The 27240-nt window shown below is 43.0% G+C and overlaps 1 protein-coding gene across 1 annotated transcript in view; it reads left to right on the top strand.

Moving 5' to 3' along the window:
* The window catches only part of UNC13A (unc-13 homolog A), a 381474-nt gene that overhangs the window by 174440 nt on the left and 179794 nt on the right, over nt 1–27240 (top strand). Inside the window, exon 19 of the mRNA XM_069741790.1 lies at nt 24151–24320. Within this exon, the coding sequence (XP_069597891.1) occupies nt 24151–24320 (170 nt within the window). The remainder of the gene's footprint in view (nt 1–24150; nt 24321–27240) is intronic.

Here is a 27240-nt window from a genome sequence, read left to right as displayed (position 1 = left end):
TTTAGAATGAGCTTGCGACAAAAGAGGTGTGTGTCCTTCACAGCTGTAAAAAAATCAAAGCCCGCGCATGGAACAAAATTAAGACCCAGTCTCAATACTTCTAGTTGTGTTTCAGACAAACTATGTGAGGAGAGATTTATTACCTCCAAATTTGTGTTTCTAGCTTTCCGGTCATAAGTCGGAGGGGACGTGGGTCTCCTTTTGTTGTTATATTTTTCCTTTGCTAATCTTCCTGGCTGTTGTTTTCTCTTTTTAGCACCACCCACTGTCCCAGACACATCGGAAGCTATACTAGATTCGTCCGCAGATGTAAGCGATGAGACGGAGCCTGACCTTATATGGGATGGAAAGGGACGGGTCTTTTTATTGGCCCTCCAGCAATAAACTTTGTTCTCCTTATAATCCATGTTGTCTCTCTGTAGCTTTTTAGTTTTTACGGCCCCTATCTCCTGCTCCCACTTGGAGAAATCCTTCTCCAAATCTCCATTAAGTTTATCTAGTGCCTCTGTTGTCAGTTCGTCTTTAATGATTGTCTGAATACTGTCAATCTCCTTCTCAATATCACCCAATCTCGTTTCATCAAATTTCATCAGTAATTCGATAAAGCCACGGGAACATTTAGTGGCCAAATCCTCCCATTCTTTTTTAAAAATCTCATCGTCCACTGGAAATGATGGGAAGATCTGAATCCTAAGACCCCTCGGAATTAAGCTGCGAGTCAGGTACTGTCCCAGAAAGGCCCTGTTCCACCATAACTTGGTCCGCCTGTGTAGCAGAGTTCTGAGTCTCTCAATCCTCTCCCTCGAGTCATCGCCGCTTATAGTTAAAATACCACCAGAGTCCTCCTTAAAGACCTCCTGTAATCGAGATAACCAGGTTTGGTCCCGGGTGCGATAGTCCATTTGCCTCAGACCAGACGCTGTGAACAACACAGACACATTACCATTAAACACTTGGTAGGGACCATCATACAAGGGTTCTAGTCCGTGTTTTCTGACATAGCTTTTCACGACCATAAAACCACCAGGCTTCAAATTGTGACAAGTGTCGGTTTCTGCTGAATCTGGAAGGGAAGAAGAAACTAAAACATGGGTGTTAGCAACATTTTTACTAAGATGAATAACATATTGAACAGCACGGACAGTTTCTTCTGATAACTACTGAGACTGAAATTTGCAATTGGGGGCCTAGCACCAAACAATATCTCATTAGGGGACAGGCCATGTTTTGCAATAGGGGTAGTACGAATGTGTAAGAGCCCTGGCCATGGAGCCGTAGTCTCCTGCATCATTTTGGTCAATTGTCCCTTCAGTGTGCCTTTCAGCCTCTTAATTTTCCTACTAGACTGTGGATGGTACGGAGTATGGAGGGCTACAGTGGATCCAAGCATTGTCAGAACCTCCTGATACACATGAGAAGAAAAGTCCGGGCCTTGGTCACTTTCAACAACTTCTGGAACACCATATCTGCATATAACTTCCATCACCAGTTTCTTTGCTGTGATCTTTGCAGTCACGTTGGTAACGGGGAATACTTCTGGCCAACTGGAGAACATATCGACAACCACCAGACAATATTCATACCTTCAGACTTAGGCAACGTGATGTGGTCCACCTGGAGCCTTTGGAAAGGATAGTCGGGCTTAGCAAGATGCTTTGGGGGTACACGTTGAAGTTGACCGGGATTGCAGGTCTGACAGATACCTCGATGTGTGGGCCCATGCGCCCACGTGGCAATAGCAGGGTACATCCGCTTAGGGAGACACACAAGTTGGTCCTTTTTCCAGAGACCATTGTCCATACATGCTCCATCAGCTTCCACTGTTTCATTTCTTCCTTTGGGGACATTCTCTGCATCGTCATTAAGCGGTCTCGTGGGGTCCGGCAGAAAACCTCAGTCTGGCATAGATCATCAGGTTCCTGTAGAGTCAGTGTTTCTTGTAACTGTTTACGCTGAGAGCGTGTGGTCACCATAGCTGGTATGGGCTGTTCAACGGGTAGGAGAGCAGCAGCTTTTGCTTGCATATCCGCACAGGCGTTACCAACAGTCTGTGGCCTGTTCCATAGTACCATGCTCCTTAACTTTGATAATGGCCACCTGGGTAGGTAATTTGATTGAGTCCATGAGGGCTTTAACAGCTTCAACATTCTTCACTGAGTCCCGGCAGTAGTAACAAATCCTCGATTGGTCCATAGAGCTCCGAAATCATGAGCAATACCAAATGCATACTGTGAGTCCGTATATATTAGCCCGCCTGTCTTTGGCCAAAGTACATGCAGTAGACAGATCCTGAAGTTCTGCTTCTTGTCCTGACAGGGAGGGAGGGAGTGCAGCTCCGAGCAATACAGTATCTTCCGTGGTAACAGCTTATCCGGTGTGGAATCTGCCAAAATCATCAGCATATCTTGAACAGTCTTTCAGGGCCTTGTAGAGAGGTAGCATTATGCAGGATGTGTCCGGTATCCACTGACAACAATAAATACATAGTCCAAGTAAACGCTGGAGCTCAGTCTCATCCTTTGTAGCTGACGGCTATTTTTCTTTCTTCTGTGAGGTGTCTGGCACCCTGAAGGAGACAGTGACCCAAAAATATCACTTGACCAAGGAAGAACCGAAGTTTCGAGGCCGAAACCCGACAGTTCAGATCTGCCAGATACTTGTGAAAACTAACAGTGGCAACAATGGCTTCCTGCTCTGTCTGTGTACACAACAAAAGGTTACCCACATACTGAAGCAACGTGACATAAGGATATTCTAACTGCCAGGGTAAAATACATTGGCCCGTATTTTTTGCAAACTGATTGGGACTGTTTTGGGCCCCTTGTGACATAACTGTCCACATCAATTGTCGTCCCTGATAAGTGAATGCAAACAGAAACTGGCAATCTGGGTGTAATGGAATGCTGAAGAAGGCACTGGCGAGGTCGATGACTGAACCAAGCAGCATCCTGAGATATCTGGGACAAGAGTATATGGATTAGGCACTACTGGAGTTTCTAGAACAGTAGCTGCATTAACTGCCCGTAGGTCTTGTACCAGCCGGTACACAGGGGGTTGGCCGGGTGGGGTCTTTTTCTTAACGGGAAACAAGGGCGTGTTACATGGGGAAACACAGGGTACCAGGGCACCATTATCGAGTAATGTTTGTATTTGCCCCTTGAGGCCCCGCTCCTGATCATGTTTCAAAGGGTACTGATGGACTTTGGGAAAAGGGGGCACCAGGTTTGAGAAACACTTTTACTGGTTTTACAGGCATTATTGGGGGTGGATCTGGGCCTATCAGGGCCATCATAACCGTGGGAAGGGCATGTAAGATATACATCTCATTATGTTCATCTGCATAGGGATTATATAACGTAAATACCATTTGACCATCATCTTGAAAATTATATTCTGGAGCGGAACTGTGATAATAAAATCTGTCCCCAGTAAATTTACCGGACATGAGGGAGAGATTACGAACTGAGCAGTAACTTCAGGGAAAGGTCCCACAGGGAAGGGTTTTGTGAGGGTATATTTATTGGGTCTGCCATCTACTCTAATTAAAACAAGCTCTGGGTCTGAGAATTAACATAGCGAGGGAGATTTCCAGACACAGGGTTAAAATAGATATTGAAGTATGAGACTGGATTTGTGTAAGGGAGGGGAGCTGGAGCCTTTTGCTTGGGCCACTGATAAGGAACCAGCTGCGTCCTTGTACTGAGCTGGGGGCTAGAGAGCGCAGCTGCTTGATTTAACCTCTAATTTTACTGCTGATACAGAGCGGGTTAAGTTCTTCTGAAAACTTTTAATTACTTTTAGTGCATCGTTCGGAGTGGAATTCTCGATGTCAGGTCTAACTGACATTATTGCCTCTTTCAATTCAGATTTAAGGCCGGACATCAAAGTTGCCACAAAAAGGTGTGAATAAGCTTTATTATACAGTGAAAACCCCAAATCTTTAAGTACTACCATAAGACGCCCATAGAACTTCTCGGCAGTCTCCCCCTTGTCCTGTGTGACATCTGTTAGGGGGGGTAGCTTGGTCCGCTAATCTATCTTGTGCCCAAACCTTTAAAGCATTACAGAAATCAACATCACTCTCATAGGTTCCCCGTTCACATTATACATTATGCCACCCTCAATAATTGGAAAATATCCCTCTCCAGACTTCACATGGAGTAAGTGTAACAGATCTTTCCGGGGAGTGGAATAAATCTCTCGATTCATTGCTATTTGTCTATAGAAAACCATGGGTGGTATTTCTGAATAGGGTGACTAAAGTAGGAGGGGGTGGATACTCATAACCACCAGCAATACTAAGCATAGCAGGGACTGGTGCTGGCGGTGGCTGATAATAAGTGCCGTCAGCGTTTAGCAAGGGAAAGGTGGGGGCTACGACCCCGGGTCTCCTCGCTCCACAATTGTAACAGACGTCTCTCCACTGAGAATTAGTAACTCTGCACACATCACAAATCCACCCGGCAGGATCATAGTTTTGGCAACCCAGGATATATTGGAGCTTTGGGGTTGAGGGGCATAGGGCTTACAGTCGGGAGAAAAGGCTTAATTTCCTGGGGAGGGACCTTATCATCTAGCAGGGAGCCCCCCTGTTTCAGATTATCATTTTTAATTGTTTGTCTTTCTAACACATTACCCTCAATCACTTTTTCAGTTCCTTCTTGCACCACAAACATCCAGTTTTTGTCATAGTAATAGACAACTTTCCTTTTTCAACGTAACAAAAACAAATCCGAATTCACTTTCTCTGTTAATCCTTAATTTGCTATATATCAACCACTCAACTTGAAGCAGATAAATCTTTTACCAATCTTTTAATTACTTACACTGATAACCAAACAATCTCTTACATGTTTTCTTCTAAAATAGGCACAATTCTTTCACTTTCAAATTCCAACTTGAACTTACGATATTTCTTTCTAATTCAATACAACATTGTACTATTGCACATACTACACAACACAAGGATAGAAAATTCCGAGAGGACGCAGTGACTCGCCCCCTCCATACCAGAAACACAGAACTGATAAGAACATCACAGCATTCCTCAACACAAAAGAAAGCAGTAGCGCAGCTGTTTGACCCCTCCCATCGGATATTTTGGAAATCTATACACAGAAACAGAATGCAGCAGTTCTCAGACTTAATTAATTTCTACAAAACCTTCATCGCACAATTCATATGCCAGAACACCTTAGAAAAACCAATCATTGAGAATATTTTCCTCATCTTTGGGCTAACAGTATCAGATTCAACACACAAATTCAAAGTCTTCTCTTACTTCCATGGAAACATGATTCTCCTTTAGAGCTAAATATCCTTACTTTGTCGTGCATAGTACCAGAGCAGCCGTATATAGTCTATTCCACTAGGTTTACCTGTCCCCCACTGGGACAACCCAAAAACGCGGTACTCAGTGAAAGGAGGAGGGAGTCTTAAACTTCCCTCCGAATACCTCTGGATATATATATACTGTATACTTCTATATATTCCTGAGTTACGTATCCTACCCAATCTTCGATCACCTCACCGCGCCTGATTCTAACAATGATCAGGAATTCAGGATATTTTGACTATAAAGAGAATTACATCACTGGTCAATCCGGGGTGTCCGTCCCTTATGAGGTACGGTTCGAGCACTGGGCTCCCAACGGAACTACACCTCCATATGATTCCACCCAAAAATCACCCACCATCGGGGACAAACCTCAGATCCTCTTTGCAGCAACAAACACAGGAAAACCACACCAAACGGTCAGTCTGGACAGTATAACTGCCAACTTACCGTGGTTGTTGTGGGGGATGATCAGTCCCAATTTTCCAGTGCCTGTGTCCGCTCTGAGGGTCCTTTGTCTTGTTGTCCTCCGGGGGGCAGAGGCGTTCCTGGTTGGGGCCCCACGTTTTCGGGCGCCAAGCTGTTGAGGGAGGATCTAAAGTGATCCTTCACGGTTGACTCAGTGATTTCCAAATTAATCTAAAGGGCGTTGCCGGCAACTGAAAATGACCAGACGGAGACTCGTGCCTCTGTGTGGGGGATCGAGCAGATCTCTGTGCCCCTGTTTATTGTCTGACTTTTCATAGTCATAGAAATTATACTTCAACCAATCAGCATAAGAACACGTTCACAGTTCTTAACCTATAAGAATACAGGAAAAACTTAACCCATGAGGATACAGGAAAAATGGGAACTACAGATATGGTCATGTCTTTTTGGCATAGAAAAACATATTAACAGATGCCTCAGTCTTGTATAGCGATACCCCCACGAGTCTCTTATCTGGCTCACTTGAGTTAGAATACTCAAGGTCTTTATACCAATTATGAACCATAGACTAGCTGAATAACAAAATATTATCTTCGTGAGAAACAGGACAGTTAGTTCATAGCAGCTGTAACCTTCTACCTAAGTAAATAACAGAATTTATCTTTAACCAACAACAAAATTGAGTCAAATCACAAAATGGAGAATCTTTCATAATTTGTTCCTTCACAGCGGCAAAACAGCCACGACCAATCAGCGACGGGCACAGTCCGGAAGAAAATGGTCACTCCTTCCTCCCCGCAGTCAGTGCCCGCTCCATACTCCCCTCCAGTCAGCGCTCACACAGGGTTAATGGCAGCGCTAATGGACCGGTGTAACGCACTCCATTAACGCTGCTATTAACCCTGTGTGACCAACTTTTTTACTATTGATGCTGCCTATGCAGCCTCAATAGTAAAAAGATCTAATGTTTAAAATAATTAAAAAAAATAAAAAATCATCATATACTCACATTCCGGTGCCTTTCCCGCTCCTCGTGACGCTCCGGTGACCGCTCCATGCAAGCGGCAGGTTCCGGTGGCAAGGATGGTTTGCGACAAGGACCTGCCATGATGTCACGGTCATGTGACCGCGACCTCATCACAGGTCCTGCGAGAAAGACCTGCCATGACGTCACGGTCATGTGACCGCGACGTCATCACAGGTCCTGCACCCATACCAACCCTGGGACCGGAAGCTGCCGCGTGCACCGCACACAGGACCTTCAACGGAGGATGAGTATATGTTTATTTTTTATTTTAAGTCTGTATACTACATGGCTGTGTGCTGTATACTCCGTCGCTGTGCAAAATACTCCGTGGCTGGGCAATATACTACATGACTGGGCAATATACTAAGTGGCTGGGCAATATACTACGCGGCTGGGCAATATACTACGTGGCTGGGCAATATACTACATCGCTGGGCAATATACTACGTAGCTGGGCAATATACTACGTGGCTGGGCAATATACTACGTGGCTGTGCAATATACTACGTGGCTGTGCAATATACTATGTGGCTGGGCAATATACTACGTGGCTGGGCAATATACTACGTGGCTGGGCAATATACTACATCACTGGGCAATATACTACGTGGCTGCGCAATATACTACGTGGCTGGGCAATATACTACGTGGCTGGGCAATATACTACATGGACATGCATATTCTAGAATACCCGATGCGTTAGAATCGGGCCACCATCTAGTATGTAATATCTTACTAAAGTCCATATTTAGGGATTTTTACATTTATAGGAACTTCACCATTTGTTAGCACCTCTGCCCCATTCCGCAGACAGATATGCATCTTTTTGATTATTTTTCTCAGTCACCTCATTCCCCATTCAGTTAAAGTATGTTTTCTCTGAAATACTGCAACTTTTCAAAGTAAAACATGAATGTTTGCAATAAGGTAACATATCCCTATTTTGCTAGGGGTTCAACTCAGTGGGGTTAAACATCTGAGTGGGCCCCTAACCGGTAACCCTGATTAGAACTATGGTGGCGCACTGATGATTACCCAATATTTGGTGACATATAGTGGTAGATACCAGTTTTGCAGAACATACCAGTGATTTCATTGCAATTATACAGTATAAATTAACTTAGAGCTGTCATTCTTTCTAATGGAATAGTTCATTTTTCCTGTCTTTTCCATCTGGCCCAGACCGACATGACAACTTCTCCAGCCAGGACTCAGTCTGCAGAGATTACAACAAAGACACATTTGACTTCTCACATTCCCAGCACCATCCCCATCTATCCCCAACCTGCACAAACTCCCTATCCTGCTGATATCCCAATACTGAGCCGCTGCTGCCGTATGTGTCCCTATTTACACCTGCTATTTGGCACAATAACAGCACTACTCTTAGTGCCCCATCACTGTGTCCCTGAAATAGTAATAATGCCAAATTTGTTTTCTATAGATGGTAAAATAGCCCCATGGAAAATAGTGTCTACATTTTGCCCCTTAGATGGCCAGAATACTCTGAATGCCCCTATAACAATATTGATTCTTAAGAGCCCACATAACATTTAATACTGTTCACTGAGTCCCTAATGTACAGCTCCTCTATACACAGTATGGTGTATAATGGCAACTGCATTAGCCCCCAAACTGTATAATGGCCACCGCATTAGCCCCAAAACTGTATAATTACCCCGCGTTAGCCCCCAAACTGTATAATGGCCCTTGCATTAGCACCCAAGCTGTATAATGGTCCCCACATTAGCCCCCAAGCTATATAATGGTCCCCACATTAGCCCCCAAACTGTATATTGGTCCCCATATTAGCCTCCAAACTGTATATCGGCCACTGCATTAGCCCCCAGACTGTATAATGGCCACCGCATTAGCCTCCAAACTGTATAATGGCCACCACATTAACCCCCAAACTGTATATTGGCACCCACACTTTATAATTAGTCCCCAATGTATGAAGGCCCCATCACTGTTTCAGAGTCCCCCATTGTTAGTGATGCCCCAACAAGTTTTAATTACAATAAAAAAAATCATATACTCACCTAAACTATGGTCTTGACGAGTTCAAGGCCCGGGTGGACCAACACTTTGAAGTTTTGTGCGTGTGTTGGTGCTATGACAGAGTCCCAGCGCGGTGTAACCTTGGCAATTCTGTAGACTGCAGGCTTAAAGCAACCTGTGGTCTACAGAATAGAGAGCGGTAGTGGGCACTCTGATACATTTATGGGTGACATAGCTCCAGGTAGGCTCTTCTGAGCTCAGGGCCCAGGGCGTCCGCACCCTCTCCCCACATCTGGTAGCTACGCCACTACTTTAACCCCTTTATGCCCCAGCCAATTTCAGTTTTTGCACTTTAGTTTTTTTCTCCTCTTCTTCCAAGAGATATAACTTTTCATATGTCCTTAGACATAGCCATATGAAAGCTTTATTTTGGAAAGATGAGTTGTAGTTTTTGAATGACATTATTCATATTATCAAATCAAATCAATGAAAATGGGAACAAAAATGCCAAGTGTAGTGACATTGAGGAAAAACACTGCTTCTGCCATTGTATTTTATTTTTATGGCATTTAGTACTCTGTAAAAAATTTCTAGCAATACGATTCTTCATTTCAGTACCATTATGGTGATAGTCAGTGGTATAACTATAGTCCTATGGCTGAGATGTAAAATTTGGACCTGGGCCCCCTACACACCACCTTCCCCATGTGCCCCCCGCATGTTGGTCAGATGTATGGGCCCTTGTAGTATTCTAAATCCTATAAAGACACATGAATTGCCCCCTCCCCTATTATGTAGGAATGTTCCCCATCCTGGGCTCCTTCCTGGTATATATATCCCAGAGAGAACGAAGTGTAACAAAAAAAACCTTTAAAAATAACCTTTATTTAATTCTTTTAAAAAAATACCACTATTGTTTCTTAAAAAGGAGTTGGTGCAGGGTCTTGAAGTAATGATGCCGTGGAAGTTATCCACCGGGATATGCAAAATACTATTAGCACAATAAATAAAAAAAATAGGAAGAGTCTAGGGAAGATAGAATGTATGTTACCATAAAGATAACCTTTCCTGACAGCGGAGGTTGGCACCCTGGATAGCGAAGTGGCACCCCTGCTCCACATCGACTGATCCCCCTGACCCTCACCATGACTCCTTAGCAAAGCCACCACCAAACACCCAATAAAGTGCTATAGTGTAAAACAACTTATTGTCTGATTCTTGGTGCCTAATATATACTGAGCTGTGCAGACAATAAAGCTCAGTAGTTTGGAGACATACAGAGTAACATGTATATACTGTATATATACAGTATCTTTTATGAGCCTTCTGAAACAAGGCAATAATATTGCTCTTAAAGTTATGTCTTTAATTAACCTTTCTGCTTAAACTCATATCTCAGTGTGATGAGAAAAGAGGGTTAACCAAAGTATAATCCCCAAGTGAAAGGGACACTAAATCAGATATATACAAGTACAGACCAAAAGTTTGGACACACCTTCTTATTTAAAGATTTTTTTGTATTTTCATGACTATGAAAATTGTACATTCACACTAAAGGCATCAAAACTATGAATTAACACATGTGGAATTATATACTTAACAAAAAAGTGTGAAACAACTGAAATTATGCCTTATATTCTAGGTTCTTCAAAGTAGCCACCTTTTGCTTTGATGACTGCTTTGCACACTCTTGGCATTTTCTTGATGAGCTTCAAGAGCTAGTCACCGGGAATGGTTTTCACTTCACAGGTGTGCCCTGTCAAGTTTAATAAGTGGGATTTCTTGCCTTATAAATGGGGTTGGGACCATCAGTTGTGTTGTGCAGAAGTCTGGTGGATACACAGCTGATAGTGCTACTGAATAGACTTGTAGAATTTGTATTATGGCAAGAAAAAAGCAGCTAAGTAAACAAAAACAAGTGGCCATCGTTACTTTAAGAAATGAAGGTCAGTCAGTCCGAAAAATTGGGAAAACTTTGAAAGTGTCCCCAAGTGCAGTGGCAAAAACCATCAAGCGTTACAAAGAAACTGGCTCACATGAGGACCGCCCCAGGAAAGAAAGACCAAGAGTCACCTCTGCTTCTGAGGATAAGTTTTCCAAGTTACCAGCCTCAGAAATCGCAGGTTAACTGCAGCTCAGATTAGAGACCAGGTCAATGCCACACAGAGTTCTAGCAGCAGACACATCTCTACAACAACTGTTAAGAGGAGACTTTGTGCAGCAGGCCTTCATGGTAAAATGGCTGCTAGGAAACCATTGCTAAGAACAGGCAATAAGCAGAAGAGACTTGTTTGGGCTAAAGAACACAAGGAATGGACATTAGACCAGTGGAAATCTGTGCTTTGGTCTGATGAGTTCAAATTTGAGATTTTTGGTTCCAACCACCGTGTCTTTGTGCGATGCAGAAAAGGTGAACGGATGGACTCTACATGCCTGGTTCCCACCGTAAAGCATGGAGGAGGAGGTGTGATGGTTTGGGGGTGCTTTGCTGGTGACACTGTTGGGGATTTATTCAAAATTGAAGGCATATACTGAACCAGCATGGCTACCACAGCATCTTGCAGCGGCATGCTATTCCATCCTGTTTGCGTTTTGTTGGGCCATCATTTATTTTTCAACAGGACAATGACCCCAAACACACCTCGAGGCTGTGTAAGGGCTATTTGACCAAGAAGAAGAGTGATGGGGTGCTAAGCCAGATGACCTGGCCTCCACAGTCACCAGACCTGAACCCAATCGAGATGGTTTGGGGTGAGCTGGACTACAGAGTGAAGGCAAAAGGGCAAACAAGTGCTAAGCATCTCTGGGAACTCCTTCAAGATTGTTGGAAGACCATTCCCGGTGACTACCTCTTGAAGCTCATCAAGAGAATGCCCAAAGTGTGCAAAGCAGTCATCAAAGCAAAAGGTGGCTACTTTGAAGAACCTAGAATATAAGACATATTTTCAGTTGTTTCACACTTTTTTGTTAAGTATATAATTCCACATGTGTTAATTCATAGTTTTGATGCCTTTAGTGTGAATGTACAATTTTCATAGTCATAAAAATGCAGAAAAATCTTTCAATGAAATGGTGTGTTAAAACTTTTGGTCTGTACTGTAGATGTATTTTAAAATAGGTTTCTTATGAAAAAAAAACCAAAGCAGAAAAAATGGTCAAGTCACAAATATTCATATATAGGTATTAGTGATGAGCGAGTGTACTCGTTGCTCGGGTTTTCCCGAGCACGCTTGGGTGACCTCCGAGTATTTATGACTGCTCGGAGATTAAGTTTTCATCACGGCAGCTGAATGATTCAGAATGTTCAGAAAAGACTTGGCACTCAAAATTTTGAAAAATATTGTGTTCATTTATTATGCATCCAGACAATAAATTGTTGAATGTTTTCGGTCCACAACTGGATCTTCATCAGAACAAACTGGTTCAGTAGTTTGGATTTTTAGCTTGCATGCAGCAGAAGTGCTGGGTCTCCTATCCGTCTATCAGTTCATACCCTTGGCGAGGTACTGTCGCACATCGCAGACCCACAGTCCATTCATGCATCGGACCCTGAACTCTAGCCACCTTTAATCTTCCTTTGAGACACTATCACTTGAGGAAAAATCCACACTTCCCCCCTTTTATTGTCCGTCCAAATGGGGTTCATCAGGGGAGATGGCAGCAATATACCCAAGGCAGCTTCTGTCAATAAAGTGCTGCATGCGTTGTGGTGGGCACATGTCATTCCTTAAATAACTCCACCGTCAGCACCATCTGCCGGAAATCATGTTGCCAGCTGTCATGTGGTATATATATCCCCTATCCTAGTATATGTCCAGCAGTCTGCTGCTGTTCTTTAATGCAGAGAAAAAAGATAAATTATCCTACTCACCTTCCCTCTGCTCCACTGTCGAGTGGAGTCCACTTCAGCATGCAAACGATGGGAGCGTATGATGTCATTGCCATGCGCCCCGAATCACGTGCATGCCAACGTCAGCTGCTCATCTCTGATTGGCTAGCAGTGTATATTGCAGCTCATGGACCCTTGCTCCACAATACACTTCAGCATTCAAGTATCCACATCCAGTTGAAGTTTGCACTGGCATCAGAGGACCCCTCACCTGCACAGGCTCAGTTGCGGTTGTGACTTCTGCGACCGCGATTGTTACATACATGGCGATACATTCTTAGTCAGATTATTTCAGATTTTAGTGGCTAAAAAATGGAGTGTGGTGAGCTTATTTTTTGTGTGCCAAGCTGAAATTTTTAATCATATCATTTGGAGTACACATGATGTTTTGATCACTTTTTTTAACTTTTTTTCAGGCAGTGCAACAATCAAAAAAGCAATTGTGACATCTTAATTTTTGCTTTATTGCTTTATAATGTTTACAGGTTAAATAGTTTTATATTTTTTATTCTGATAGATCAGACTTTTCCAGCCCTGGCAATAACAAATTTAATTACAGTACATTTACAGTACAGTACAGTACATTTTAAATTTCTTTAAATACTAAAGTACTACACTATATAGACAAAATGACAAAATGATGATCTCCAGACATGGGCTGGGTTTCAAAAGAGCACAGAAATAGCAGACAGGGGGCTTTCAGCTGGCCCATGTCTGATATGGCAACCTACCAGCATTCCCGCTATCACATTATGGAGGGGAGATGGCCACCCGCATTGCTGCCTTGAAAGCCACTGTTGATCACTTATTTAAGGGGTGAACAGCAGTTATTGGAGCTAGTAGCAAAGCAGGCAACTGCCAAGCCTGCTCCATACATGTATGGCAGACAGAGTTAAAGGGAACCTGTCACCCCCAAAATCGAAGGTGAGCGAAGCCCACCGGCATCAGGGGCTTATCTACAGCATTCTGTAATGCTGTAGATAGGCCCCTGATGTATCCTGAAAGATGAGAAAAAGAGGTTAGAGGTTACATTATACTCACCCATGGGCAGTCCCGCTGCGATCAGATGGGCGTCGCGGTCCGGTCTGGGGCCTCCTATCTTCTTATGATGATGTCCTCTTCTTGTCTTCACTCTGTGGCTCCGGTGTACTTTGTCTGCCCTGTTGAGGGCAGAGCAAAGTACTGCAGTGCGCGGGCCCCGGGCCTCTCTGACCTTTCCCGGCGCCTGCGCACTGCAGTACTTTGCTCTGCCCTCAACAGGTCAGGCAAAGTACGCCTGCACCAAAGCCGCAGCATGAAGACAAGAAGAGGACATCATCATAAGAAGATGGGAGGCCCCGGACCGGACCGCGAGGCCCCAGACCGGACCGTGACGCCCATCGGACCAGAACCGCAGGGGGACCGCTCCTGGGTGAGCATAATCTAACCTCTTTCTCTCATCTTTCAGGATACATTGGGTGCTTATCTACAGCATTACAGAATGCTGCAGATAAGCCCTCGGTGCCGTATGTGACAGCGACACCCAGCAGCAATGCCCCTCTGATGCCGCTGCCAGTAGTGACAGCGACATAGAGGGGCATCGCGCAAGGACGGGGGCTCCCTGCGCTCTCCCACTGGAACAATGCGATACAATCGCGTTGTTCCGTGTTCTGGAAGGAGTCCCCGGATCCAAAATGGCCACGGGGCTCCTTCTGGGTCCTTCACTGAGGTGCCTTGCACTGCCTGTCAGATCGCTGATCTGACACAGTGCTATGCAAAGTGTCAGATCAGCGATCTGATGAAATATAGTGATGTCCCACCCTGGGACAATGTTATAAAGTAAAAAAAAAAATAGAATGTATAAAAAAAAAATCCCCAAATAAAGAAAAAAATAAATAAATATTTTCCAATAAATCCATTTATTTATGTAAATTAAAAATAAACAATAAAAGTACACATATTTGGTATCGCCACGTCCGTAACAACCCGCTCTATAAAACTATCCCAATAGTTAACCCCTTCAGTGAACACCGCATAAAAAAAATAAAAACGAGGCAAAAAACAACGCTTCATCATACTGCCGAACAAAAAGTGCAATAAATGTGATCAAAAAGACGGCTATAAATAACCATGGTACTGCTGAAAACGTCATCTTGTCCCGCAAAAAAAGCCACCATACAGCATCATCAGCAGAAAAATAAAAAAGTTATAGCTCTCCGAATAAAGCGATGCAAAAACAATTATTTTTTATATAAAATAGTTTTTATTGTGTAATAGCGCCATAACATAAAAAAAGATATAAATGAGGTATTGCTGTAATCATACTAACCCGAAGAATAAAGCTGCTTTATCAATTTTACCACACGCGGAATGGTATAAACGCCCCCCCTAAAAGAAATTCAGGAATTGCTGGTTTTTGTTCATTCTGCCTCCCAAAAATCGGAATAATAAGTGATCAAAAAATGTCATGTGCCCGAAAATGGTACTAATAAAAACGTCAACTCGTCCCGCAAAAAACAAGACCTCACATGACTCTGTGGGCCAAAATATGGATAAATTATAGCTCTCAAAATGTGGTGATGCAAAGACGATTTTTTACAATAAAAAGCTTCTTTTAGAGTGTGACGGCTGCCAATCATAAAAATCCACCAAAGAAACCCTATAAAAGTAAATCAAACCCCCCTTCATCACCCCCTTAGTTAGGCAAAAATAATAAAATTTTAAAAAATGTATTTATTTCCATTTTCCCATTAGGGTTAGGGTTAGGGTTGGGGCTAAAGTTAGGGTTAGGGTTGGCGGTAAAGTTAGGATTAGGGTTGGTGCTAAAGTTAGGGTTGGGGTTAGGGTTGGGGTTAAAGTTAGTGTTAGGGTTGGGGCTAAAGTTAGGGTTTGGATTACATTTACGGTTGGGATTAGGGTTGGGATTAGGGTTAGGGGTGTGGTTAGGGTTATGGTTGGGATCAGGGTTAGGGGTGTGTTTGGGTTAGGGTTTCAGTTAGAATTGGGGGGTTTCCACTGTTTAGGCCCATCAGGGGCTCTCTCAATTCCAGCCAATTCTGCATTGAAAAAGGAAAAGAGTGCTCCTTCCCTTCCGAGCTCTCCCAAACAGGGGTTTACCCCAACATATGGGTATCAGCGTACTCAGGACATATTGGACAACAACCTTTGGGGGCCAAATTCTCCTGTTACCCTTGGGAAAATACAAAACCGGGGGCTAAAAAATAATTTTTGTGGGAAAAAAAATAATTTTATTTTCACGGCTCTGCATTATAAACTGTAGTGAGACACTTGGGGGTGCAAAGCTCTCACAACACATCTAGATAAGTTCCTTTGTGGGTCTGGTTTCCAATATGGGGTCACTTGTGGTGGGGTTTGTACTGTTTAGGTACATCGGGGCTCTGCAAATGCAATGTCATGCCTGCAAACCAATCCATCTAAGTCTGCATTCTGTTGTGAATTCTGCTCTTGGGTTTCCTCCAGTGGTTGTTGGTGGGAATGCAGTTGTCTCTGACTCGCAGTCCTGGCCAGGTGTATCGGATAATTACAATTCTGACTGGGATATTTAGGTGTGCAGGATCCTTTAGCCCTTGCCAGTTGTCAATGTTCCTTGTGAAGTGTTGGATCTCTTTCTGGCTTCTCCTGCTTGCTGCCAAATTCACCAAAGATAAGTGTTTTGTTTTTGTATCTGTGGCACACTGCTGTGTGCTTGTTTCAGTTTATTCCTGCTCTGTTTGTAGGATTCACTGGAGTTGCAGATATGCGCTCCTACATCTTTAGTTAGATGTAGGAAGTTTTTTGTATATTCTGCTGTGGATTTTTTGAAGGGTTTAAATACTGACCGCACAGAACTCTGTCCTATCCTGTCCTATCTGGCTAGAGTGGCCTCCTGTGCTAAATCCTGTTTTTTCTGCCTGTGTATGTTTTTTTCCTCTCCGACTCGCCGCCAATATTTGTGGGGGGCTGTCTATCCTTACTCCACGGCTACTTCTAGTTGCGGTGTTAAGTTCAGGTTTGCGGTCAGTATAGTGGCCACTTTCTCCAGTGAAAGTTCTCATGCAGCTCCAAGGTCACCAGATCATAACAGTACAACTGGCCCACAATGAGTTAAATGCATCTCAGAAGAAGGTAAGGAAGCTCTTGAGCCATTTTTTTCCAGTCTGTTTTGTGTTCTCTTCCCTCTTAATATCTGGGTGGCTGAGGAGCCTGGTGCAAGCATGAATGTTCAGAAATTAGCTTCTCGTGTAGACCAGCTTGCTGCTAGGGTGCAAGGTATTTCTGATTATATTGTTCAGACTCCTGCTTTAGAACCGAAGATCCCTACTCCTGATTTGTTTTCTGGTGACAGATCTAAATTTTTGAGTTTTAACAACAACTGTAAACTGTTTTTTGACCTGACACCTCGATCCTCTGGTGATTCCATTCAGCAGGTAAAAATCGTAATCTCCCTGCTGCGTGTCGACCCGCAGGATTGGGCGTTTTCCCTGGAATCTGGGAATCCGGCTTTGCTTAATATTGACTCCTTTTTTCAGGCTTTAGGACTATTATATGATGAACCTAATTCTGTGGATCAAGCTGAGAAGACCTTGTTGGCCCTGTCTCAGGGTCAAGAGGCGGCAGAATTGTATTGTCAGAAATTCAGAAAATGGTCTGTGTTGACTAAATGGAATAATGATGCTTTGGCGGCAATTTTCAGAAAGGGGCTTTCTGAATCCGTTAAAGATGTTATGGTGGGGTTTCCCACGCCTTCCGGTCTGAGTGATTCCATGTCTCTGGCCATTCAGATTGACCGACGCCTGCGGGAGCGCAGAACTGTGCGCGCTGTGGCGTTATCCTCAGAGCAAATTTCTGAGCCTATGCAATGTGATAGAATTCTGTCTAGAACAGAACGACAAGGTTTCAGACGTCAAAATAAGTTGTGTTATTATTGTGGCGACGCTTCTCTGTCATTTCTGTCTGCCCTAAGCGGACAAAGAGGATCGACAGTTCATTTACCATCAGTACTGTACAACCTAAATTTCTGTTATCTGTGTCCTTGATTTGCTCATTGTCATCATTTTCTGTCATGGCGTTTGTGGATTCAGGCGCCGCCTTGAATTTAATGGATTTTGAGTTTGCCAAGCGTTGTGGTTTTCCCTTGCAGCCTTTGCAGAACCCTATTCCTTTGAGGGGCATTGATGCTACACCCTTGGCTAGAAATAAGCCCCAGTTTTGGACACAGGTAACCATGCGCATGGCGCCAGCCCATCAGGAAGATTGTCGATTTCTGGTGTTGCATAACTTGCATGATGTTATCGTGCTGGGTTTTCCATAATTGCAGGTACATAATCCTGTGTTGGACTGGAAGTCCATGTCTGTGACTAGTTGGGGTTGTCAGGGGGTTCATAATGATGTTCCTTTGATGTCAATCTCCTCTTCTTCACCTTCTGAGATTCCAGAGTTTTTGTCTGATTTTCAGGATGTATTCGATGAGCCCAAGTCCAGTTTTCTTCCACCGCACAGGGACTGTGATTGTGCTATTGACTTGATTCCAGGCTGTAAGTTTCCTAAGGGTCGACTTTTTAATCTATCTGTGCCTGAACATACCGCCATTCGGAGCTATATTAAGGAGTCTTTGGAGAAAGGGCATATTCGGCCATCTTCTTCACCATTTGGAGCGGGGTTCTTTTTTGTTGCTAAAAAAGATGGTTCCTTGAGACCCTGTATAGATTATCGCCTCTTGAATAAAATCACGGTCAAGTTTCAATACCCTTTACCTTTGCTTTCCGATTTGTTTGCTAGGATTAAGGGAGCTAGTTGGTTTACCAAGATTGACCTTCGAGGGGCATATAATCTTGTTCGTATTAAGCAGGGTGATGAATGGAAAACTGCGTTTAACATGCCCGAAGGCCATTTTGAATACCTTGTGATGCCATTCGGACTCTCTAATGCTCCATCTGTTTTTCAGTCCTTCATGCATGATATCTTCCGGACTTATCTTGATAAATTCTTGATTGTATATTTGGACGATATTTTGATTTTTTCTGATGATTGGGAGTCTCATGTGCAACAGGTCAGGATGGTATTTCAGATCCTTCGTGACAATGCCCTGTTTGTGAAAGGGTCTAAGTGTCTCTTTGGGGTGCAGAAAGTCTCTTTTTTGGGCTTCATTTTTTCTCCTTCGTCTATAGAGATGGATCCGGTTAAGGTTTAGGCCATTCATGATTGGATTCAACCCACATCCGTGAAGAGCCTTCAGAAATTTTGGGGTTTTGCAAATTTTTATTTCCGTTTCATTGCTAATTTTTCCAGCGTGGTTAAACCCTTGACCGATTTGACGAAGAAGGGCGCTGATGTGGCAAATTTGTCCTCTGCGGCTGTCTCTGCCTTTCAGGAGCTTAAACGTCGATTTACTTCTGCTCCAGTGTTGCGCCAACCGGATGTTTCTCTTCCGTTTCAGGTTGAGGTTGACGCTTCTGAGATTGGGGCAGGGGCCGTTTTGTCTCAGAGGGATCCTGTTGGTTCCTTAATGAAACCGTGTGCCTTCTTTTCCCGTAAGTTTTCGCCTGCTGAACGCAATTATGATGTCGGCAATCGGGAGTTGTTGGCTATGAAGTGGGCATTTGAGGAGTGGCGACATTGGCTTGAGGGAGCTAAGCACCGTATTGTGGTCTTGACCGATCATAAGAATTTGATTTACCTCGAGTCTGCTAAACGGCTGAATCCTAGACAGGCTCGATGGTCCTTGTTTTTTTCTCGTTATGATTTCGTGGTCTCGTACCTTCCGGGTTCTAAGAATATTAAGGCTGATGCCCTCTCTAGGAGTTTTTTGCCTGATTCTCCTGAGGTCTTAGAGCCGGTCGGTATTCTGAAAGAGGGGGTGGTCCTTTCTGCCATTTCCCCTGATTTACGACGGGTTCTTCAGGAATTTCAGGTTGACAAACCTGACCGCTGTCCTGTGGGGAAATTGTTTGTTCCTGACAGATGGACTAGTAGAGTGATTTCTGACGTTCACTGTTCTGTGTTGGCCGGTCATCCTGGCATTTTTGGTACCAGAGATTTGGTTGGTAGGTCCTTTTGGTGGCCTTCATTGTCACGTGATGTGCGTTCTTTTGTGCAGTCCTGTGGGACTTGTGCGCGGGCCAAGCCTTGTTGTTCCCGTGCTAGTGAGTTGCTTTTGCCATTGCCGGTCCCTGAGAGGCCCTGGACGCATATTTCGATGGATTTTATTTCTGATCTTCCGGTCTCCCAGAAGATGTCTGTTATCTGGGTTGTTTGTGACCGGTTCTCTAAGATGGTTCATTTGGTGCCCTTACCTAAATTGCCTTCCTCTTCTGATTTGATTCCGTTGTTCTTTCAGCATGTGGTTCGTTTGCATGGTATTCCGGAGAATATTGTTTCCGACAGAGGTTCCCAGTTTGTTTCTAGGTTTTGGCGGGCCTTTTGTGCTAGGCTGGGCATTGATTTGTCTTTTTCTTCTGCATTTCATCCCCAGACAAATGGCCAGACCGAGCATACTAATCAGACCTTGGAGACTTATTTGAGATGCTTTGTGTCTGCTGATCAGGATGATTGGGTGGCCTTCTTGCCATTGGCCGAGTTTGCCCTTAATAATCGGGCTTGTTCTGCTACCTTGGTTTCGCCTTTCTTTTGTAATTTTGGTTTTCATCCTCGTTTTTCTTCTGGGCAGGTTGAGCCTTCTGACTGTCCTGGTGTGGACCATATGCTGGTCTTTTTCAAGCATGCTTGAAAAAGACCAGCATATGGTCGAAACGTCGCTTTTGTTCTATGGCTAAATAAAGGATTTATTTTTATCGATACACCCGGTGGAGCGCTGTTCCTTTGTGCAGACTGTGACGTGTTACCCAGGTGGGTTCCCTGGATATGGAACGAGCGCCCAAGTAAGGGAGTGCTGTCCGTCATCTACACTTGATTTATGTCCTGGTGTGGATTCTGTGGTGGACAGGTTGCAGCAGATTTGGGCTCATGTGGTGGACAAGTTGGTGTTGTCTCAAGAGGAGGCTCAACGTTTTGCTAATCGTCGTCGGTGTGTTGGTTCCCGGCTTCGGGTTGGGGATCTGGTCTGGTTGTCTTCCCGTCATGTTCCTATGAAGGTTTCTTCTCCTAAGTTTAAACCTCGGTTTATTTGTCCTTATAGGATTTCTGAGATTATTAATCCGGTGTCTTTTCGACTGGCGCTTCCAGCCTCTTTTGCTATCCATAATGTCTTCCATAGATCTTTGTTGCGGAAATATGTGGAGCCCGTTGTTCCCTCTGCTGATTCTCCGGCCCCTGTGTTGGTTGATGGTGAGTTGGAATATGTTGTTGAGAAGATTTTGGATTCCCGTTTTTCGAGGCAGAAGCTTCAGTACCTGGTCAAATGGAAGGGTTATGGCCAGGAGGATAATTCTTGGGTTTTTGCCTCTGATGTCCATGCTGCTGATTTGGTCCGTGCCTTTCATCTGGCTCGTCCTGATTGTCCTGGGGGCCCTGGTGAGGGTTCGGTGACCCCTCCTCATGGGGGGGTACTGTTGTGAATTCTGCTCTTGGGTTCCCTCCAGTGGTTGTTGGTGGGAATGCAGTTGTCTCTGACTCGCAGTCCTGGCCAGGTGTATCGGATAATTACAATTCTGACTGGGATATTTAGGTGTGCAGGATCCTTTAGCCCTTGCCAGTTGTCAATGTTCCTTGTGAAGTGTTGGATCTCTTTCTGGCTTCTCCTGCTTGCTGCCAAATTCACCAAAGATAAGTGTTTTGTTTTTGTATCTGTGGCACACTGCTGTGTGCTTGTTTCGGTTTATTCCAGCTCTGTTTGTAGGATTCACTGGAGTTGCAGATATACGCTAATACATCTTTAGTTAGATGTAGGAAGTTTTTTGTATATTCTGCTGTGGATTTTTTGAAGGGTTTAAATACTGACCGCACAGAACTCTGTCCTATCCTGTCCTATCTGGCTAGAGTGGCCTCCTGTGCTAAATCCTGTTTTTTCTGCCTGTGTATGTTTTTTTCCTCTTCGACTCACCGCCAATATTTGTGGGGGGCTGTCTATCCCTTGGGGATTTTCTCTGAGGCAAGATAGTATTCCGATTTCCATCTTTAGGGGTATTTAGTCCTCCGGCTGTGACGAGGTGTCTAGGTGTGTTAGGTACACTCCACGGCTACTTCTAGTTGCGGTGTTAAGTTCAGGTTTGCGGTCAGTATAGTGGCCACTTTCTCCAGTGAAAGTTCTCATGCAGCTCCAAGGTCACCAGATCATAACAGCATTCCAAGCGGCGCTCCTTCCCTTCCGAGCTCTGCCGTGCGCCCAAACAGTGGTTCCCCCCCACATATGGGATATCAGCATACTCAGGACAATTTGGACAACAACTTTTGGGGTCCAATTTTTCCTTTTACCCTTGGAAAAATAAAAAATTGCGGGCTAAAAATCATTTTTTGAAAAAAAAAAGATTTTTTTTTAATTTTCACAGCTCTACATTCTAAACTTTAGTGAAACAATTGGGGGTTCAAAGTGCTCACCACACATCTAGATAAGTTCCTTAGGGGGTCTTCTTTCCAAAATGGGGTCACTTGTGGGGGGTTTCCACTTTTTAGGCACATCAGGGGCTCTCCAAACGCGACATGGTGTCCGATCTCAATTCCAGCCAATTTTGCATTGAATTGTCAAACGTCGCTCCTTCCCTTCCGAGCTCTGCCATACGCCTAAATAGTGGTTTACCCCCACATATGGGGTATCGGCGTACTCAGCACAAATTGTACAATGACTTTTGGGGTCCAATTTCTCCTGTTACCCTTGGTAAAATGAAACAAATTGGATCTGAATTAAAACTTTTGTGAAAAAAAGGTAAATGTTCAATTTTTTTTAAACATTCCAAACATTCCTGTGAAGGGTTAATAAACTTTTGAATGTGGTTTTGAGTACATTGAGGGGTTTAGTTTTTAGAATGGTGTCACTTTGGGCATTTTCTGTCATTTAGACCCCTCAAAGTGACTTCAAGTGTGAGGTGGTCCCTAAAAAAATGGTTTTACAAATTCTGTTGTAAAAATGAGAAATCGCTGGTCAACTTTTAACCCTTATAACTTCCTAACAAAAAAATTATGTTTCCAAAATTGTGGGTAATGTTATTTATTAACTATTTTGTATGATATGACTTTCTAATTTAAGGGCATAAAAACTAAACGGTTAAAAATTGCAACATTTTCAAAAATTTTGCCAAATTTCCGTTTTTTTCACAAATAAACGCAAGTCAAATCGAAGAAATTTTACCACTATCATAAAGTACAATATGTCTCAAGAAAACATTCTCAATATCACCAGGATCCGTTGAAGTGTTTCAGAGTTATGACCTCATAAAGTGACAATGGTCAGAATTGAAAAAATGGCCTGGTCAGGAAGTTGAAAACAGGCTTCGGGGTGAAGGGGTTAAAAACAACAGTTTATTAGAAAAAAATTTAAAAAAAATTAATAGCGAAAAGGTGCAATTCTGAGAGATATGCACAACCCACTGACACGTTTCGAACTTTGTGTTCTTAGTCATAGTATTGCATAGTTCCCCAGCGTTAAGTGTTGTTTTAAATAGTGAAGGAGCAGGGAATTATGCAGAAAATCGTCATTCACTTAAAAAGATGAAAATGTATTTATTTCTTGAGCTAAATATTTAGTAAATATACATTAGGTCTGTTCTGATATTCATCCAATTTGATGTTCTAGTATTTAGCTTAAAAATCTATGAAGCTTCTTTATGTTTTAGAATACGCAATCTATTGCCTCCTCTTTTGGGTGGATGAACTCTTTCAATGGCAATGACCCTGAGAGAGCGGACATCACCTCTGTGAAGATAAGGAAACATTGTGAGGCACCTGATAAGCTGCGGGATGTTTTGTTTTGGGCATCATACACATGCTTAGAGATGCGTTTTTGCAGAGTTCTAATAGTGCATCCCAGATATTGGGTATACCCAATTTTCTGGTTAGCCAATAAAGGTATCACTCCGAGAATACTTCTGTCATCATTGGGCAGAAAAGTATTCACATCAATTTTTTGGCTAACACGGTACCACAATATAATTTGTTATTGTTCATCATATCTTTTTTAGTGAATGATGATTTGTACACGTCATTCCCTGCTCCTCCACTATTTAAAAAAACACCTAACACTGGGGAACTATGCTATACTATGACTAAGTACGCATAAAGTTCAAAACGCATCAGTGGGTTGCGCATGTTCCTGGGAATTGAACCTTTTCACCATGAAATATGTAAAATCTTTTTCTAATAAAATATTGTTTTTAACATAAAAAAAGAAAATTTGGATCTGTTGCTGGATACACCTATTTGAATTGTTCCAGTCTTAGAAAACATGGACACATGTGAATTTGACGAGTGGTAGTCGTCATGCCTTCATTCTCCCAATAGCTCTGTAGTTGGGACCTTGCAAATATAGAACAAATACTATGTGTGAATATCCTTCTTCTCACAGTTGTATTGCACCGTCTTAGACTTCTTTTTGTTTTCTAGTGAGTGTCATAACTCCTCAGATCGCATCAAGGTACGTGTATGGGATGAGGATGATGACATAAAATCAAGAGTGAAACAAAGGTTCAAGCGCGAGTCTGATGATTTTTTGGGACAAACTATCATTGAAGTTCGAACCCTGAGTGGTGAGATGGACGTGTGGTACAATCTAGGTAAGGCAATCTAATGTATTAAACAGGACAAAAGCAGTTAGGTTTATGGCTCCCGTTTCTTCTGTAAGGTTACGTTCACACATCGTGTATGTGGTGCTAATTTTTCTGTAGCGTAGCTGTAGTTTATCTACAGCAATGACTGCATGGTACATGCGGATTCTGCTGTGGATTTTGTTGTGCCTTGATGCCTTTTTTATCATTGCTATTGCAAATGGTGAAATTCTTTCTCATTCTGCACATAGAATTGACATGTTGCAGGTTTCAAAATCCGCACAGCAGGTCAATTTTTCACGTCGAATGAAAGGGTTGGTCATTTTATTCATAAATGTGTTTAAGACTAGTTGATGCCACTTACTAATAAGCAGCTATTAGTTATTAGTATTATATTGTTGTGTAAATATTGTAATATTATGTTGGTGTATATTTTGAGTAATTAGCATAATTAGCATAGAGGTATAATAATGAGGTTATGCAAATATTTAGCCATGTCTTGGTTGTAGATTGTGGATTCAACTATCATTGGCTATATGCTGATTTTTATAACCTGTCCTGTGAGTATAATAAAAACAATGCACGGATTCATCTTGGCATTGCGGTGTTTCAAAATGGTGGACTTTTCTTTCTGTATTTTGTTTCAAATTATTAGAGAAAAAGAGAACAGTGGAGTCGGCAAATCCATTTCAAACAGCAATATAGAGAGAGTAAACAATACTGGTTATAAACAATGCAAAAGTAGACTCCTATGATGGCGCAATTTGGTTGTGCAACATTTTTTAAATAAGTATACCCCCTTGAACAAGGAGGTGCTCCTGGCCAGGATAGTGTATGGGACCTGCAACCATTTTTACCTGGAAAAGAATGGCTTCCAGAATTTGTAGTGCCAGAGTAGTATGGCTGAACCTGGTCTCCAACATTGCAAGGCAATGGAATTTAACATTGCATTTGTTGGAGCATCTGAACAATCAATGAAAGGAGGTGATTGATACTATGAAGCAGAGAAACTAGAGTATTTGTTACCTGAGATTAACCATTAAAAGGTGATAAACCATGTGTGTATTTCACTGAGGCCCTTCAAAGAGTCTACAAACCTTTTTAATAGGGACAGTTGTGGCATCAACGATTTCAGTCCTCTCTTAGGAAGAATAGGAAATTCCAAACCTATCCTGCTGCCCACAATCTGAGCCCCATGGTGTTCCCTGTTGCTTTTTCATGGGTTATAGGGTATGGGCCCAACCCTGCTGTTTCACATTGTTTTAGAAACATTGCTAACACCTCCTTTTTTAGGCTATGGTGTGCAAGAAAATTTAACATTTCTAGCAGTGGCACAATTATCCCCAATCCTGGGCTCCTTCCTGTAATATTATCTTCCATCCTTGCCCTTATATTTAATAAGGTCCCCATCCTGGGCCACTTACTGTATTAATGTCTCACCAACCTGGGCAAATTTATTTAATTATGTTCTCCATCCTAGACCCCTTCCCGTTATAATGTCTCCCATCCAGGGCTGTTTCTTGTAATAATTTCCCCCATCCTGGACCTTTTCTGGTAATAATATCCCCATTCTGTATTAGTTTTCAGCATCATGGACCATTTATTTAATAACGCCCACCATACTGGACCCCTTCCTGTAATCATATCTTCTGTCTTGGCCACTTCCTATAATAATATCCCCCATGCTGTGCCCCTTCCTATAATAATGTCTCCATCCTGGGCACCATCCTATAATAATGTCCACCATCCTTTAATAGTATCACTCATCTTGGGCACCATGCTATAATAATGTCCCCCATCCTGTGCCCCATCCTATAATAATGTCCACCATCCTTTAATAATATCCCTCATCTTGGGCCCCGTGTTATAATAATGTCCCCCATCCTGGGCCTTCCCTATAATAATGTTCTCCATCCTGGGCCTTTCCTATAATAATGTCCCCCATTGTGGGCAATTACTTTAATAATGTTCCTACATCTTGAGCCCTTCCTATAATAATGTCCATCATCCCGGGCCGCTTCCTATTGTAATGTCCCCCATCCTATAATATTATCACCTACTCTTGGGCTTTTCCTATCACAATGTCCTCCATCCTGAGCTCCATCCTGAATTAATATCCCCCATTCTATAATAATATCTTCCATCCTGAGTCCTTTCAATAATAATGTCCCCTATCCCAGGCCTCATCCTATAATAATATCTCCCATCCAGGGTCCCATCCTAAAATAATTACTCTCATTCTGAGCCCCATCCTATAACAATATCCCCAATCCTGGGCCTTTTTCTGGTATATTTTCCCCCATCCTGAGCCCTTCCTATAATAATTTCTACCATCCTGAGCCCCTTCCTGATATACGGGAATGTCCCCCATCCTGGACCCTGGCTATAATATCATCCTTCATCCTGTGCCCCTTTCTTTAACAATGACCATCTTTTTATCGCTGCTTTCCTTTGCATTTTAAAAAGTAATAAAGTATTCTTCTTACTTTCCTCAGCCCCAACAAACCACAATGTCCTATTCCATAGCCAGTGAAAAGGCCAACACTTGATTCAGTAGTGACCACCACGGCCGGCGCATGATGTCACTGCCATGTGTCGCCTGTGACGGGCATGCTGACATCAACTGCCGGCCCCTGATTGGCCAGCAGTGTATATTGTGGAGCAGTGAGTCGAGGTGCTGCGCTTCGCAGTAAATTTCAACTGAATGTGCGTCAAATATTTCACACATACACATCTAAGTGAAATAGGTACTGGTGTTGGCAGCATCCCCTCCCGTACAGGCCTGGGGAGCACTCCCCTGATTTCTAGGTACTTTGATGCCCCATGGTTTAAAACATAAAGCATTGCTTTACTTATTCCATATTTACCATCTTTACAATCTTAATTTTTGTTAAAATTGGGTATGGGTAAACAACTGGCGAGAATTCCC

Source organism: Ranitomeya imitator, chromosome 1, assembly GCF_032444005.1.
Source record: "Ranitomeya imitator isolate aRanImi1 chromosome 1, aRanImi1.pri, whole genome shotgun sequence".
In the NCBI taxonomy this organism is placed as follows: Eukaryota; Metazoa; Chordata; class Amphibia; order Anura; family Dendrobatidae; genus Ranitomeya; species Ranitomeya imitator.
Note: the sequence above shows the minus strand (reverse complement) of the source record. Positions and strands in the feature narration are given on the sequence as shown.